The sequence below is a fragment of the Sceloporus undulatus genome, chromosome 1 (assembly GCF_019175285.1).
Source record: "Sceloporus undulatus isolate JIND9_A2432 ecotype Alabama chromosome 1, SceUnd_v1.1, whole genome shotgun sequence".
NCBI classification, from domain to species: domain Eukaryota; kingdom Metazoa; phylum Chordata; class Lepidosauria; order Squamata; family Phrynosomatidae; genus Sceloporus; species Sceloporus undulatus.
In genome coordinates this window covers 169881192-169897790 of record NC_056522.1, presented here as the reverse complement: position 1 = coordinate 169897790, position 16599 = coordinate 169881192, and the positions used below count along the sequence as shown (strand labels likewise).

Here is a 16599-nt window from a genome sequence, read left to right as displayed (position 1 = left end):
ACCTGATTTAGTTGGATCTGTGCTTTCAAAAGACATCCCTGCCTGGATAGCATACAGGTTGGCACTGCCTTGGAAGAGGAGAGAGAAAAGGAGATTGTAGGAGAGGGAAAGAGTGTTTCAGTCTCCCCTTGGCTCTGACTCCATCCCATTACTGGATATAGCCTCTGATTGACTTGGGTGTAAAGCAGTACTTCTTAGGTTATTTAATGTAAGAGACATATTCTTTTTTTAATGTGCTAGGGGACCAATACCATAGTTATGCCCATTAGCTACAATAGTTCCTTTCTTTTCTGGAAACTACCTGTGGACTGGCAGCCAGTAGCTCATGGAACAGCACCAGTCCACAGATCACTTCTGTGTAGTACTAGTCTGAAGAAACCATAAATGTAGCACTTTATGGTTTTATAGATTTGCTCTGTAGTTGAGAGCAGTTCAGATTCAGATTATTAAGGTTTGCATTGAAAAAGAGTGTGTGGAGGAGAGGTTGAGCTCAGATGGCACAGTGGGGTCTGATAGGAAAATAGACATTGTGAGCATGGGTTTAGAGGAAGGGGGGATGGAAGAAATTAGCCTGCCATGCCCCAGTGGTATCATGGAAGTAATACAGTATCATTAAGATGGTGTCACTCATGTAACAAAATATGTGGGACCATGCAAGCATAAGGATGGGGCAGTACCTTTTCCCTTTCTCACTCTCCTAAAACATCTATGCTTTATCTTTGGAGCTGACAGCCATGTTCACCCCTGAATCCTGAGTCCCTTAGTAAGACAGCAGGGGAAAGAAAGCCTTGGGGGAACACAGAAAAAGGCATTCCTTCCTTTTCTCTTTCCTTCAGAACCTGAACACCATTATCAAGCTTCTCTTGTATGCTGGTTGGAGCCCTGAAATGTAAACTTTTTATTGCAGGTTCCTCTTAGTTTTTAATATTTTAATAGTTATAGGTATATGGAATTGCACATAACATGTAGCCATAATAAAAAATCTTATCCAAAGGCATTCAAGATTATTTTGGAGCAGCTATTTGGAATGCACTTTGTGTCATATTTTTTAAGATAAAGGGTTGAGTTTAAATGTTTCTGTTGTGCTGGGTCTTCCTAGACCTCTGAAAAGCTGCAGAAGATAAATCAGATGGTGTGTAACAGTGATCGTCATCTGAAACGTGGTACTGAAGTAAGCACACCTCCCAAACCTCTGAAGAGGCTGCGTTTTGATATTGAAGGACAGGATGAAGCAGATGGGAGGTGGGTGCTTTTAAATTGGTACTTTATGATTGGTCTGTTAAATTGTCATCTTTGATTCTCTTTTAGCTATTAGTTGTTATTTTTTCAAATAAAGGACAATGGGATATTTTGATTTGTGTATAGATGTTTAGTACTGTGCTGCCATAATTCAATAAAGGAATAAACCAGCTGCTGGGTTTTCCAAAGTAGCAAAAATGCTGGAAAACTTAAAGCGCTTTTCTAACTTCACATGAGTCTTCTTCTCTGTACTGCAGCCTGTAGATGAAATTGAGTACACTTGTCCCTCCATATTCGCTAGGGTTAGGGGCAGAAGACCCCCGTGAATATGGAAAAACTGCAAATAACAAAAACACTGTTTTTACTGAGAGGACACGTCTCTAGGTATCTCTGGGTCCTCCAGTGCAACTCTGTGGTTGATGTCTGATAGACACTGACCATAGAACTGCCCTGGAGAAGCTACAAAGGCCTAGTAGAGCATTCTCTCTTTAACTTTTAGTTAAAGTTGACCATAGAGTTGCGCTGGAGGACCTAGATATTGCTAGAGATAACATATTAATCAAATCCATGAATAATCAAATCCGCAAATATAAAAGCCGCATATATGGAGGGATGACTGTATATTCCTCATAGGTAATATAGAGGGGTTGTGTAAATATATATGAATTTGATCCATGTGTTTAAATCTTAACTATTTTGTTCGTAATTGCAATGAATATAGTGGATGACTGGTGAATACTTAGTACTGTTCTCTGACCATTTCTCCTATTACATTTCCACTGTATTATTAACTCATAAATTTTGTAGCTTTGGAAGCATACCCACAATGAAGAGGAGCCTTCAATGGACGTGCACCCAAAGAAAGCAATCTCTAAGGAATTGGTTTATTTACACTTACCGCTGTTGCGCAGCTTATTGATCTGTATTGGTTTGCAGAGTCTGAGATATACCGAACCTTTTTTTAATGTTGCTCTTTTAGGTCCAAAACACACTGTAAAAATAATCCAGTTTGAGATGACTTTAACTGTCCTGGCTCAATGCTAGGGAATCCTAAGATTTTTGTAGTTTTGTGAGACACTTAGCCTTCTCTATCAGAGAGCTCTGGAGCCACAATAAATACAAATCCCAGGATTCCCTAGCACTGAGCCAGGGCAGTTAAAACAGTATCAAACTGGATTATTTCTGCAGTGTGTTTTGGACCATAGATACAATATAGGTAGTCTATTACTTCTGTCAAGCTAGCAGAAGTGGGCATAGCAAATGCAAGCCACAAAGAAACATAATGTCTCTCTTAAAAGATTACATTAATGTGTGCCTTAATTACATTCATATGAAAAATATAATGCATACATCTTCGATCCTTGAAAGGATGGATGAATAAAGAAAGTTGTCTTCCATATGTGGATTCCTTCCCTTAGCCAGAAATCCACTGCATTACAGAAATAGTATCTATGTTCTTGTATAGTGTGCAGCACAAAGGGGATACATTTGCTGTCCTGAGTCAAAAGTCCTGTGCAACACTTTTTTCAATTATAGTTATGTATAATTTTGTAATTACTTTTCCTCCCATCCATCTATAGGGAACATCTCTCTGGAGACTCCAAGTTCCAACAGAAGCTTGCAGAAATGAGTAAGTACTTGTGCAAACTATTTCCTTCAGTAGACTATTTCCTTCAGTAGAGAAAGCATCTGTTTAGCCAGTTGCTTGAAGACTGATTCAAGATAATTTCACATACCCATTTGTTCTGGACTAGTGACAAGTCTCACGTGGCAGACCACTCTGAAAAGCAAAGGGACTTCAAAAAGTAGTTTGTGATAAGGCTGCAGGCTGGGTATTATTTTAAAAAATACCCAGCTAATATTCAGCAATGTAAATATCCAAGCATTATGTATCAGGATTGGGAGATGTAACACACGTTTGACTTCCCCCACCTGCTTACCTTTTCTTGGCTGAAGCCCCTCCACTCCCTACAAAACATGGCCATTTTATGGCCTATGGGGTAGGAGGAACAGCAGAGAAATGTCTAGCTAATATCTTCCTCAAGGACCTCTGCAGCTAATTAGGGGGCCCTGCAGTAGAGACAAGGTGGATGAGGATTCTGGTTGTTGCACATTTAGCACAGAATTCTGATCTCTGTAGCAACCAAAGAACCTGAGTTACAGTGGTGCACATATTGGCCTCATGGCAGCATAGCTCACCAAGAAGATGACAGCCACCATATGTCTTTATGATATTCAAATAGAAGGCTTTCAAAAACATTGAAAGCCTTTGAAAGCCTCTTGTTATGCAATGAGGCCTTGTAACTTTCCCATTTTAAAAAAAATTGTCTATTAACTAGTCAAAGGAGGATGTCAGTTTAAATAATTGATAAAATCCCAAGCCTTTCTGTGTCAACACTTTAGTGTCATCCTTGATGCTACTTGTTACTCATTCTGTGATCTCATTCACATGCCTTTGTCTGCAAAAAGAATGTGGTAATGAGTACTAGTTTCTAAGAACAAATGCCCAATTAGCTGCCTGTTTCTTCTCTGCTTTTGATAAATACCATAGAAGCAAAGCAAAGCAAAGAGCAACTATGTTAGAAATTATTATAGCTTTTAACTTTAATGTGATTACTTTGCCTGGTTTTAACCCAGAAAGGCTGACAAAGATAAACAAATGCCTTACTCAAATCCTTCAAAGCCCAGTTCTTCTTGGTGCTCCTTTTGAAGGGAAGCACCAAAGAGCTGCCACCATTTTCCTGCCCAGGCATTCAAAAAAGGTCAGAAGTGGGACGGCAGTGGAAAGAATGGAACGTGGGTTCTTACCTGATTACGTCCCTTTCCAGCAGAGAAGGTCCGAGCATCCTTGATATTGGGTAACTCCGCCTCAATCGATCCTGGTAGGCAGGAAGAAAGACAAAAAACAAGGCCAGGGGCCGGCCCCTCCTCTATGGGCGGAGTGACCCCTCGAGATCTCAGTCAATGATCAGCAGAGAACTAAAAAGATCCCCTGGACGAGGCAACCAAGCCAGTAAACTGATCGTATCAGGGGAAAACCTCTTAGTGATATTGTCCGCGAGTGTCAGCAGGAAAAACGGGCGGGAAAGGATGCTCGGACCTTCTCTGCTGGAAAGGGACGTAATCAGGTAAGAACCCACGTTCCATTTCCCAGCAGAGAAGGAGCCGAGCCTCCTTGATATTGGGATTTACAAAAGCCTAACCCCATCAGGGAGGGCCTGCTGACCCTGCGGACACATCGGGAACGATCTGTTGAAGAACCCTGCGGCCGAAAGCTGCTTCAGCAGACTGAAAGGAATCAAGCTTATAGTGTCTTATGAACGTAGAAGGGGACTTCCACGTCGCCGCTCTACATATCTCGGCGAGGGGAGCATTGGTGAATAGGGCAGCCGAAGTGGCTGCACTCCTAGTGGAGTGAGCCATGATGCCCTCGGGGGGCTCTAAATCGAGGGCCTTGTAACAGGTAGAGATGCAGTCTCTAATCCATCTGGCTAGCGTGGAAACCGACACCTTATTGCCCTGGGACCTCGAATGGAAGGAGACAAACAGGGCCTCAGACCTTCTAAAACTAGCTGTCCTCTTAAGGTAAATCCTGATGGCCCTGCGCACATCCAAGGTATGCCAAAGTTTTTCCAACTCATGAGTCGGCCTAGGGCAGGAGGGAAGAATGATGTCCTGAAAAGAATGGAAGATCGAGTTCACCTTGGGAATGAAGGTCGGAGAACCACAGAGTCCGGCCTGAAGATGCACAGTTCTTTTCTGGCGGACAGAGATCCTAATTCAGAAACACGGCGTGCCGATGTGATAACAGTGAGAAACAATGTCTTAAAGGTGAGAAATTTGAGGGAAGCCTCTCTCAAAGGTTCAAAGGGACCGATAGTCAAGGCCTTGAGGACATTGTGGAGATCCCACGTCGGGAAGCGGTGTTTTGTAGGAGGAGCTTTATTGGATAGCCCCTTGAGCAACCTTCGAACATGGGGATGTTGGGAGATCTGGTCTGCTATGTCATGAGGTAAGATAGATGTGAGTGCTGCAACTTGTCTCTTAACCGTGTTAGGGCGGAGGCCCTGGGCAGCACCGTCCTGAAGAAATTGGAGAAGAGTAGGCACTGTAATCTGGATGAAGTCCTTATTTTTACGCCTGCACCAACGTCTGAAAGCCTTAAAAGTATATTCATAAATCTTGATGGTTGATGGCCGCCTAGAAGCTAGGATGCTCTCAATCACCTCTGGAGAGTAGTCGTAACCTGTCAGCATGAACCGCTCAATCTCCAGGCGTGAAGCTGAAGCCAGGTCGGATCTGGATGGTGGACCTGACCCTGGGACAACAGGTCCGGTCTGAGTGGAAGTGGAAACCCTCTGGTAGCCAGACTCAGAATCTCTGAGTACCAAGGTCGACGAGGCCACGCCGGGGCCACTAGGATGACCTCCGCCCTGGACCTTCGAACTCTGGACAGGAACCTCGGTAGCAGGGAGATCGGTGGGAAGGCGTAGAGAAGACCCGCTGGCCAACGACAATTGAGCGTGTCGAAATCCTCTGCCCCCTGCGTCTGAAACCTCGAAAAGAATCTTGGAGTCTTGGCATTTGTCGGGGATGCAAATAGGTCTAAGATCGGCTGGCCAAACTCCCGCGTGATCAGCTGAAATGTCTCTGGATGGAGGCTCCACTCTCCCTGATCTATGTCGGTTCGACTTAGCCAATCTGCTTTGGAGTTTAGCTGGCCCTGGAGGTGTTCGGCTTCTAACGATGGAATGTTGTCCTCCGCCCAGGCTAGCAAGGTCTGGGCCTCCTTCATCAGGGAGCGGGATCTTGTGCCCCCCTGTCGGTTGACGTGGGCCTTGGCTGTGACATTGTCTGTCCTGATCAGGACCGGCTTGTGGAGAATCAGGTCTTTGAATGACAACAGGGCTAGTCGAATTGCCCGGAGCTCTAGCCAATTGATACTGTGACTTGACTCCTGGTCGTTCCAGCGACCTTGGGCCAGATGGGCCCCGCAGAAGGCCCCCCAACCCCGGAGACATGCGTCCGTGGTGATCTGGACCTTGTCTATCTGCCAAATGGGGCGGCTCTTGTGAATCGCAGGTGAGATCCACCACCGAAGAGATCGACGTATGGTGTTTGGGACGAAGATTGACCTGGTCCTCCTGAGAGCGATGGCTCTTTGATGAGGAAGGAGAAGCCACTGGAGAGGTCTGGCATGAAACCTCGCCCAGGGTAGGCACTGAATTGTGGCAATCATCAGTCCCTGAAGACGTGCAAGCTGAAGAAGGTTGGCCCGCGGGCAATGTAATATTGACTGAACTGAAGCTTGGATGGTGTGGATCCTGTCTGGTGGCAGCCCCACCAAACCCAACTGTGTGTCTATCCTGGCCCCCAGATGGATGATCTGTTGGCTGGGCTGGAGGGAGCTCTTGTCTAGGTTGAGCAGGAACCCGTGGCTCCGGAGGGATTTGAGGACTCTCTTGGTGTCTAGGCTCGCCTGACGGAGGGAGGGAGCCCTGATGAGGAGGTCGTCCAGGTAGGGGTGGACGTGAATGCGGCGTGATCTCTAATGAGCCACCAAAGCCACCATGACCTTGGTAAACACCCTGGGAGCCGAGGAAAGGCCAAAGGGCAGCGCCCTGTATTGGAAGTGGCGTCGGCCATACTTGAAACGAAGAAAACGGCGAGAAGACGGGTGAATAGGAATATGTAAGTAAGCATCTCGAAGATCCAGGGAAGAAAGAAAATCTCCTGGTTGAAGACTGTCCAGAATGGTCTTTAGCGTCTCCATTCTGAATTTCTTTTTTCGAATGAAGCGGTTTAGGCCTCTTAGGTTGAGTATTGCTCTCCAAGAACCATTCTTCTTTGGAACCAGGAAGAGGGTCGAGTAGCACCCCTGTCTTCTTTGGTCGAATGGGACTGGCTCGATGGCCTGGATGGCGAGGAGACGATCGATCTCTTCCAGTAGGAGGCGATGTTTGGAGGGGTCCGTTGATCTGGGAGACAGAGTAAAGCTGTTGCGGGGTCTTTGGTGAAATTCTAGTGTATAGCCGTGTCTCACCGTGTCTAGGACCCACCTGTCGGAGGTGGATGTCTCCCAAATGTGAGCGAATCCCTGTAGTCTGCCCCCCACTGGGGAGACCCCGTCATTGTTGTTGGGTTTTTCTTGGCCCCTTGGAACCCCCTCCTTCCTTGGGGGAGAAGGCAGATCTGGTGTTCTTGGTGAACTTAGAGTCTCCCCAATGTGACTTGTTGGACCTGGACTCCCTGGCTCGAAAGGAATTAGAGTTTGAGTGAGAGGGAAAGAAGGACTGAGAGGAGCGAAAGGAAGAACGGTTTTTAAACTGCCTTTTATCATCCTTTTTCTTGGCCGAGGGCAAGGTCCTTTTCTTGTCTTTCCCCTCAATCAGCACAGGTTCTAGAGACTCCCCAAACAACTTGGAACCGTGGAAAGGTGTGAAAGCTAAGTTCTGTTTGGACTTAGCATCAACGCTCCATTTTTTTAACCAAAGCTGTCTCCTGACCGCAACGGTCGCCGCCTGAGCCCTAGCTATCTGTTGGATGGCATCGAGTGTGCCATCAGCCGCAAAGGCGGATGCCTTGACTATCTTGTTGATGGTTTGTCTGACCCTGGTATCAGGGTTGGGCATCATCTCTAAGAGATCGCGAGCCCACTGGAGGTTGGCGCGCATGACCATGGAAACCGTGGTGTCTACCCTAAGAGCTATGGACATGGCCTCGTGAGCCCTCTTGAGGGCCCCCTCAGCCCTTCTATCTTCCTGGTTTCTGAGGGTATCTTCACCGTCCCTGCTGAACACAGCAGAAGAAACAAGGGCCGAAACTGGGGCATCAACCACAGGGACCTTGAGCCTATCCATGACAGAGGGCTGAAGGATATAGTGTTTTCGAGTGACACTGTGATTGGGCCTGCCAGCCGCAGGGCTGTTCCATTCATCCCTTATGATCTGCATGATGTTAGCAGGGCATGGGATTTCATGGACGGAAGGGGCCGAGACAGGAAAAAGCTCTTGGCTAACCTTGGGCAGGTCGGATTCAAGAGCGGTGGCCTGGCTGGAGGGAAGACAGATCCCTAGAGTCTTAGTAGTTTTCTTAATCAGTGTGGCATAATCCTCGGCTCTGAACAAACGTGATGACAAAGGCACCTCCTTGGAGCTGTCCCCTTCATCGAGGGACACCCTCTTCAGGCCCAGAATCAGATGAATCCCTAGCGATCACCGAGCATTCTTCCTCGGAAGAATGGACCGACCGGGAATGCTTAGAGGCACTCCTGGCCTGTCTAGGCCTTTTGGCAGGCGGGCGGTAAGAGTGTTCAGAGTCTGACTCCGAATAGGAGTCGTCGCCCCCATCTCCCCTGTGGCCAGAGGAAGGCTGAGAGGTGGGAATGTCTGTGAGGTCAGAGTGTCCACCCGACTCCTCACTAGCTCCCACCACCCTGGAAACAGTCTGTCTGTTGGAGCCATGGGAGCCCCCACTCCCACGCCCCTGTCTGGAAGAAGCCTCTTCGGAAGGATTGATGGGGACCCCGGCGGTGGTGTGAATATCGGAGGGCCGGGCACCATCGCCCCTGACTCCAGACCGGCGCTGGCTCTCTGGACCAGAGCGCCCAAAATGGCCGACTTCCGGTACCGCCCCAAGATGGCAGCCCCCATGGGCGACCACGCGGTCCTCCTGGAGGACTTCCGGGTCCGACTCAAGATGGCGCCCCCGGCGGACTTCCGGGTCCGTTCCAATATGGCGGCCCCCAAGGGGAACCACGCGGCCCTCCTGGAGGACTTCCGGGTCTGGTCCAAAATGGCGGCCCCCTTGGAGAACTTCCGGGTCTGCCCCAACATGGTGGCCCCCATGGCTAGCCGCGTGGCCAAGATGGCCGCCCCCAGCGGCTGCAGAAGCAACGGCGGCGGAGGGGCCGCGGAAGGGGTCCGTGAACCACGCGGGTCCTAAACCCAGGTGGGTGTCGTTGGGGGGAATCAAGGCCGATTGGCCGGCCGAGGATGATCCCTGAGGGGCAAAGTGACCTGGCCACATCCAAGGGGGTCCCCCCCGGGGAGCAGTCCACCACCCCAGCCCGGCATGCAGGGCCTGAAAGGGCGCAACCCCGCAGAATCTCCCTCCACCTGAGAAGCCCTGATGATGGATGGGGCCTCCTGGAGGATGAAGGACCTGAGCCACCTCACCAATCCTGGAGGGGGAGGGCTACTCACGGTGTCCCTGGAGTTCTCAGGTGTCGGGGATATGGGCTCCTCCTGAACTAACCCTGCCCGGGTCGTTATGGAGGCCCCGGCCTCAGCAGCGGGAGGGAGGGGAGTCCCCTCTGTCGGCTGCTGCCGCGCTTCCACCAGCCGGTCGGCGGTAAGGGACCCAGGGCCCGCAGCCGGCAAAGCCGAGGCTGGCCCGGGATTGGTGGAAGCAGACTCACCCTGATGGCTGGCCTCTTGGACCTGATCCATGGCTCCAAGGAAGAAAGGCAGGGGTGAAAGAGAGGAGCAGGAAGGGAAGAGAAGGAGAAGTGAGAAAGGAAAGCAACTAGGCGAGCCAGGTGAGTCCCAACTAAATCCAACTGGATGGAGAAAAAACGCGTCCTAGCAGGAGCGAGGCAGGAATGAAACTGAGATCTCGAGGGGTCACTCCGCCCATAGAGGAGGGGCCGGCCCCTGGCCTTGTTTTTTGTCTTTCTTCCTGCCTACCAGGATCGATTGAGGCGGAGTTACCCAATATCAAGGAGGCTCGGCTCCTTCTCTGCTGGGAAATAGAGGAGGTATAGATGCTTCTGGGATGGACTACCGTAAGCTTTTGCTGCTCTCTTAGGGGATGGTTCCTTTTTTATATAAGATATAAAGTACATTACTTACTTTGAACTGTGGATATGTTAACCTAGGGTTTTTGGATCAATTTTTTGACTAAAATTTCTAGACCTATACATGAGTATATACAGTAAACATTCTCTTTGCCACAATTTACATTAACTCTTTTTTCCTCTCTCTAGCATCTACTCGAACCAGGATGCAAAACCAACAACTGAATGATGGAGCTGATGCTTCAACCACTGAACAGAAGTGAACTTCTTCTATCTGAACTCATTAAGTGCACTGCATCCACAATTTCACATGTCCAATAGCTAACTTGGAGTTTTGTGTTCAGTGTTTCATGCAACGAGATGCAGCATGTAAAATTAGCTAGTTAATTTATACATTATTTTTTATAAGTAAATTAATTTGTTAACTTCCCAGTTCAGAATTTTTAAAGATATTTTATTCTACTTCCTGTCTAAAACAGGCATTTTAAATTCTGTAGTGTTTTGTTAAGAAATGCTATTCATGTTAGACTTGATGCACTATTTGCTTACATGTTTCATTAGACATCCCTTCCACACAAAGCACAAGTGCTCATGTAATCATAATTTCCTGCTAGAAAACTGCAACTGTCTTTTTATAACTTTGTATTCAGGCCAACTGATGATTATCCAGTATTGTTTGCTACCGAAGTATCGCTCTGTATACTAATAAATATTCCTCCCTTAGGAATTAATAAAAGATTTCCCCCCCAAAAAATTGGTAATTATAGAATTATAGAAATGCCATTGAATACTTGTAATATTGCAAGAAAATTTGCCCTTTTCCCATTGTTTTATCTCTAGGGGTGCATCTGTTTACTCCATGGAGATTAGGACAGCAGCTCCACTTTTTGTAATCCTGTTACAATAAAGAAATTTATAATAATTTCCAATTATAATAGTGACTTAAAATGTTGACACATTTGCATGGAAAAATACAAATGTGTAATTTAATCATAAATGCTCACTACAATCCTCATGGTATGGTAGAATATCCCTCAATTTTATAATTAAACAAAATATTGAAGAAAGTATTTATATGCTGCAAACACACCATAATTGAATTAGAGTGTTATGGAGGATCTTGATCCTCAGTAATTATTACTCCATATAGAACATTTAGTCTGTTTAAGCCCCAAATATCCAATTGTTAGTCCCCAACAGGGGAGACTCATGGAATCAGTGGAACCTACATGAGCGCTGACTTTAGTAAGTTCCCATTGATTCAATGGACACACTCTAGTCAAGATTAACAATGGGATTTAGAACAGAGTACACACTTAAAAACTGCAGAGCACTGCCTGTTTTAAATATGTTGCACATATACCCACAAGAATATATGAAATCATTTGATGTAAAATTGGTTTTAATCGGTAAACAAAGGAAACACATACCTCTGTGCATCTAGCTGAAGAAAGTCCATTTTATATCTGTGTAGTGATCCAAACAGATGCTAACATTCATTCACATTTTTAAATACAGCAGCTGCCCCCAAAGTAGCCCCACAGTGAGTGCTGCTACCATTCTTCTTTAAAAGGCAACTTAGACAGAAATAGAAAATGTGCCTTGATAGCAATTTCCTTTTTAAATAAGCTTGCACCAGTTCTCAGAACTGTTTTTAAAACCGATTTTTGTTTAAGAACTGAACTTGCTTAGAGATTATCTGCAAGTTACCTCTTGAAAAAGATATGTGGAGAGAAACGCTAGAGAAGCAGGGAATCTTTGACCTTCTGTAAGGTATTGGCTTCCATCTCCCATTAACCCCAGCTAACTTGCCTGGTGGTGAGGCATGATTGGAACTGAGTTTCCACATTTGAATTGAGTTTAATCAGGCTCCTCAGCTCCACAATAGATTCCATGTTGGGAAAAGGAAGGATATAAATAAAGTAACAAATAAGGGCAGATAGGAAGAATTTTAGTAGTTGTCGATCAAACCCACTATAGCTGTTCATCTTTATCTGAATAAATTAGATTAATTATGCTTGGTGGAGAGATTTAGACATTTATACGTACTTGGTTCCCCCTTCCGTAAAGACAGAACAGCCAAGCAGCGTATTCTCTATTCATCTTCCAAAGTGGATTGAGACTGAAAAAGCAGGTCTGTAGAGAAGCTGCTGGACAATAGGTGGTGATGCCTGCACTCCTTATGCTGTTACCTTTTCATATTTATAATGCTTAAATACTGACATAAGTAATTGTCTGGATTTAATAGATTGCAACAGACAAGTGGCAAAAGTACTGATCAACTGGAAAGCAGTAAATACAAAAAGGTAATTAGTGATGTTATAATCTGCCAAGAGCTTTTCAAATCAAATATTAAATCTTGTGGATATGTGCCTGATTGTTTTGTTAAAAGCTATTATAAAGAGACCTCCTCATCCTCCAGTCACTACAGTTAGTGACTATCTACTTTTGCTAAGCCTCCACGTGCATAAGGCAAGTGGACCTCTTGCTCCATAACAGTATTTAAGACAGATGATATTGTTTCTCTCAAACTCTTAGTGTCTACACATAATTTTAACAATTTCTTATTAGGCTCATTGTCTGGCAAGTAAGTTTGTCATAAATGGCTAAGAGAATTATAGAATTTGCCACATCTAGTTCTAAGTTCTCCAACAAGAGAGAGTTTTGGCTGCTAAAAGATTTTGCCACAATACAGCTGACAGAAAACAAAACTTTCTATTTTTAATTTCAGATGCCTTCTTGTCTCTTTTTTTCTGAGAGTTTCAGCAAGCAAGTACTACATATGAAATATCCCTTCATTCATTTATTCAAATATTCATTTGAAAGGCAACCTACATGATTCTGATCAGAGAGAAGGCCTCACCCCAGAGATGACAGTTTTTTGAGCATGTTTTAACTAAGGCTTTGGCAGTGGGGGAAGTCCACAAACAAAGCAGCAGAAAAGAAGTCAGGTAGCAGTGCATTTTTCCTCCTATCCCTTCCCCATCAACTAAATAGAAAGTGTTCCCTTAGTATGTTCTTGGCAGCAGTTTTACTTCACCACTCTATACTATCATCAACATCACTGTTTCTAATTCAAATGCACCAAAGAAAAGTTTCCATTTTCCCCCAAACAAGGACAAATAACTTCAAGGAGAAAAATATTTCACATCCTACCTTAGTATTAAGGGGGAAAGATATTTGATATGTGATTTTGGGTCCAGTCGCTTGCCATCTCAAACCACAAAGCCGGTGGTTATGATCGCAACCCACACTGCAGTAATATTAGCTTAAACGAGAAGTTCACTTTATGTCCAGACAGTATCTTGGCACTTCAGATTCGGAGCCAGAAGCATCCATGCCAAAAGAATTTTTTTCCAGTTTGATGCACCAAGTCCTTCCTTCAGTTTTTAAATGCTCCTACCCGACTGGCTTTGCTAATGAAGTTCTTCAAGAGGTCATGGTCCATTTCTGCAAAGCCTGGAGACTGAGTAACTACAGTCAAGTGGTTTATGCAAAATCGGAAGCAAAACTCCTCTAACTCCTAGGAATGAAATAAGTGTTATATTAGTATATCTTCTTAACAACAGGAGTGCTTACGTGGTGGCTATAAGCTAAAAAAAAAACCCTTTCTCAGGCACTGCTGCAATAGCTGGGGCTGACACTTAAATTCAAAGCAAATACGATTGTCACAAAAAAGTGGTCCAAACAATAATAAACTACAGTGGTACCCCGGGTTACGAATTTAATTCGTTCCGCCGCCGCTTTCGTAACCCGAAAGGCTTTCGCAAGCCGAAAACCCATAGGCGCTAATGGGGAAAAGCCGCGATTTGGTGCGAAAAAGCGCCGAAAAGCACCAAAATTTCTTTCGTAACCCGAAATAACCTTCGTAACCCGGAACAGTTTTTTTCAATTGATTTTTTTCGTAACCCGGAAATTTCGTAAGGCGGCGCATTCGTATCCCGGGGTACCACTGTACTGATTGGACAGGCAGACAGATGGAGAAAATACATGTGATTCGCTGTACATCATAAGCAAATCTCACATGCAAATATTGGACAGGCTTTTTCTTATACATATACGTCACTGCTGTGTGCTTTCATGTCGTTTCGGACTTATGGCAACCCTACCTCAGGGCTTACTGGCGGTGAGAGGATGTGATTCATCCAAGGTCATATAATCCTAGTGGGAAGAGATCCTAAGGGCCATCCAGTCCAACCCCATTCTGCCATGCAGGAACTCACAATCAAAGCACCCCCTGACAGATGACCATCCAGCCACTGTTTAAAAACCTCCAAAGAAGGAGACTCCATCACTCTCTGAGGGAGTGTATTACACTGTCAAACAGCTCTTTCTGTCAGGAAGTTCCTCCTAATGTTGAGGTGGAATCTCTTTTCCTGTAGCTGGCATCCACTGTTCCTAGTCCTATTCTCTGGAGTTGCAGAAAACAAACTTGCTCTATCCTCATTGTGACACCCCTTCAAATACATAAACAGGGCTATCATCTCACCTCTTAACCATCTCTTTTCCAGGCTAAACATCCCCAGCTCCCTAAGTCATTCCTCATAGGGTATGGTTTCCAGACCCTTCACCATTTTAGTTGCCCTCCTTTGGACACTCTCCAGCTTCTCAACATCCTTTTTGAAATGTGGTACCCAGAACTGGACACAGTATTCCAGGTTAGGCCTGACCAAAGCAGAATAGAGTGGCACTATTACTTCCCTTGATCTAGACACTATACTTCTATTGATGCAGCCTAGAACTACATTGGCTTTTTTAGCTATTGCATCACACTATTGACTCGTATTCAACTTGTGGTCTACTAGGACTACTAGATCCCTTTTACATGTAGCCTTGTTAAGCCAGGTGTCCCCCATCCTATATCTATACATTTCATTTTTTCTGCCTAAGTGCAGTCAGTACCTTACATTTCTCCCTGTTGAACTTCATTTTGTTAGTTTTGGCCCAGTTTTCTAGTCCGCTAAGGTCATTTTGAATGTTGATCCTCTCCTCTTGGGTATTAGCTACTCCTCCTAATGTGGTGTCATCTGCAGATTTGATAAGCAGGCCCTCTGTTCTTTCATCCAAGTCATTTATGCCTATTGACATAAAGATGAGGCCACACCACTGGCCTCTGATCCCATTAAGTCGCCTGGAAGCTCTGGACTGAAAACAGAGGAAGCAAAGCCCAAGTGCTTCCACCTTTGTTGGGCTAGGTCAGGGGTCGGCAACCCCCGGCCCATGGCCAGATCCGGCCCAGCGAGGCAGCAGGACCGGCCCCAGCCCGGTCCTGCCGCCGCTTAGGGATGACTCCTCCTCAGCCCATGTGGCCCCAGGCCTCCCTCCAGAGAGAGAGGCCTAGGGCCACAAGGGCCGTGGGGGAGCCTGTGTAGGTTTGCTTATTCCCTGGTTGGGGCCCAGATTTTGCCTTGGCTGCGGGCCGGGCGGTGCTCCCGCAGCGGCCACCCACCTCCTCCTCCCTCATCTCCTTTCCTTTTGTGGGCCGCCCTCTTCCTCCTCCTCCTTTTTTTTCGCACGCACATGGTGCACGGCCCACCTACCTCCTCCTCCTTCTTCGCTTCCGCGCGCTCCCTTGCAGGGCTGAGCGCAGTGCAGGGCTAATGAGCAGGACTTCCTCCTCTGAGGCTGGGGCTGAACAGCCTGCCCCTTCTCCAGGCTGGAGCCTGTGAGAGCTGGCAGGGGGCTGGGCTGTTCCAGCCCCAGTCTGCTCTCATTGGCCGGCCAGCCGCAGGAGGAGGAGCTCTTCCTCTGTTGGGCCGGGCTGCAGCCAGAGAGCAAAGGAAAGGGCCATTTCCTTTGCCCTTTTTTTGGCGCCAGGGAGGAGGAGGAGGATGAGGAGGAGGAAGAGGAGGAGGTGGGTGCTCATTTACAGTACAGTCGATCTTCCCTATACGCAGATTTGCCATACGTGTATTTGAGCATACGCGCATGGCAAACCCGGAAGTTGTTCCTCTCCTCCCCTCCTCTTTCCTCCTCCTTCCTTCCTTCCTACCTTCCCTCCCTCCCTCCCTCCCTCCCTCCTACAACTAACCTACCTTCCCTCCCTCCCTCCCTCCCTCCCTACCTGGGTCACCGTGTCCTCGCTGCTGCTGCCGCCGCCGCCACTGTAAGTGACCTGGATACAGCCTGGAGGTCTCTTGGCCTCCAGAAGCAGCACCCAGCCGTTTTGTGGCGGCGGAGGCTGAGGCCGCGAGGGAGAAGAGGCTTGGCCTCGTCTTCCTCGCGGCCTCGGTCTCCACCACCGCAAAATGGCGGGCTGCTGCTCCTGGAGGTCAAGGGGCCTCCAAGCTGCAGCCGGCTCTTTAAGAGAGGCGGCGACCAGGGAAGACAAGGCCTGGCCCCATTCTCCCTGGTTGCCGCCGCTGAGGAAGAGCCGGCTGCAGTCTGGAAGACAAGGGACCTCCAGGCCGCAGCTGGCTCTCCTTCGGCGGCGGCGACCAGGAGAAAGAGGCCTGGCCTTGTCCTCCTGGTCGCCACCGCTGAGGAAGAGCCGGCTGCAGCCTGGAGGACAAGGGCCCCTTGTACTCCAGGCTGCAGCCGGCTCTTCCTCAGCGGCGGTGACC

At 47.1% G+C, this 16599-nt stretch overlaps 2 protein-coding genes across 13 annotated transcripts in view; one reads left to right on the top strand and one right to left on the bottom strand.

The window, feature by feature from the left end:
* The window catches only part of RB1 (RB transcriptional corepressor 1), an 83649-nt gene extending 72866 nt beyond the window's left edge, over positions 1–10783 (top strand). The window contains 3 exon segments of the mRNA XM_042471650.1: positions 1100–1242; positions 2820–2869; positions 10226–10783. Of these exon segments, the coding sequence (XP_042327584.1) occupies positions 1100–1242; positions 2820–2869; positions 10226–10299 (267 nt within the window). The 3' untranslated portion in view covers positions 10300–10783.
* Positions 1–16599, bottom strand: part of RCBTB2 (RCC1 and BTB domain containing protein 2) — a 74564-nt gene that overhangs the window by 19930 nt on the left and 38035 nt on the right. For 5 of the 12 annotated variants that reach the window (XM_042471371.1, XM_042471340.1, XM_042471357.1 and 2 more), the window contains one exon: positions 10986–13559. In XM_042471371.1, coding sequence (XP_042327305.1) covers positions 13419–13559 — 141 coding nt within the window. In that variant the 3' untranslated portion in view covers positions 10986–13418. Of the gene's footprint in view, positions 1–2345; positions 3020–10984; positions 13560–16599 lie in introns of those variants that run through there. The other 7 variants (XR_006104384.1, XR_006104383.1, XM_042471395.1 and 4 more) reach the window with 5 other exon arrangements.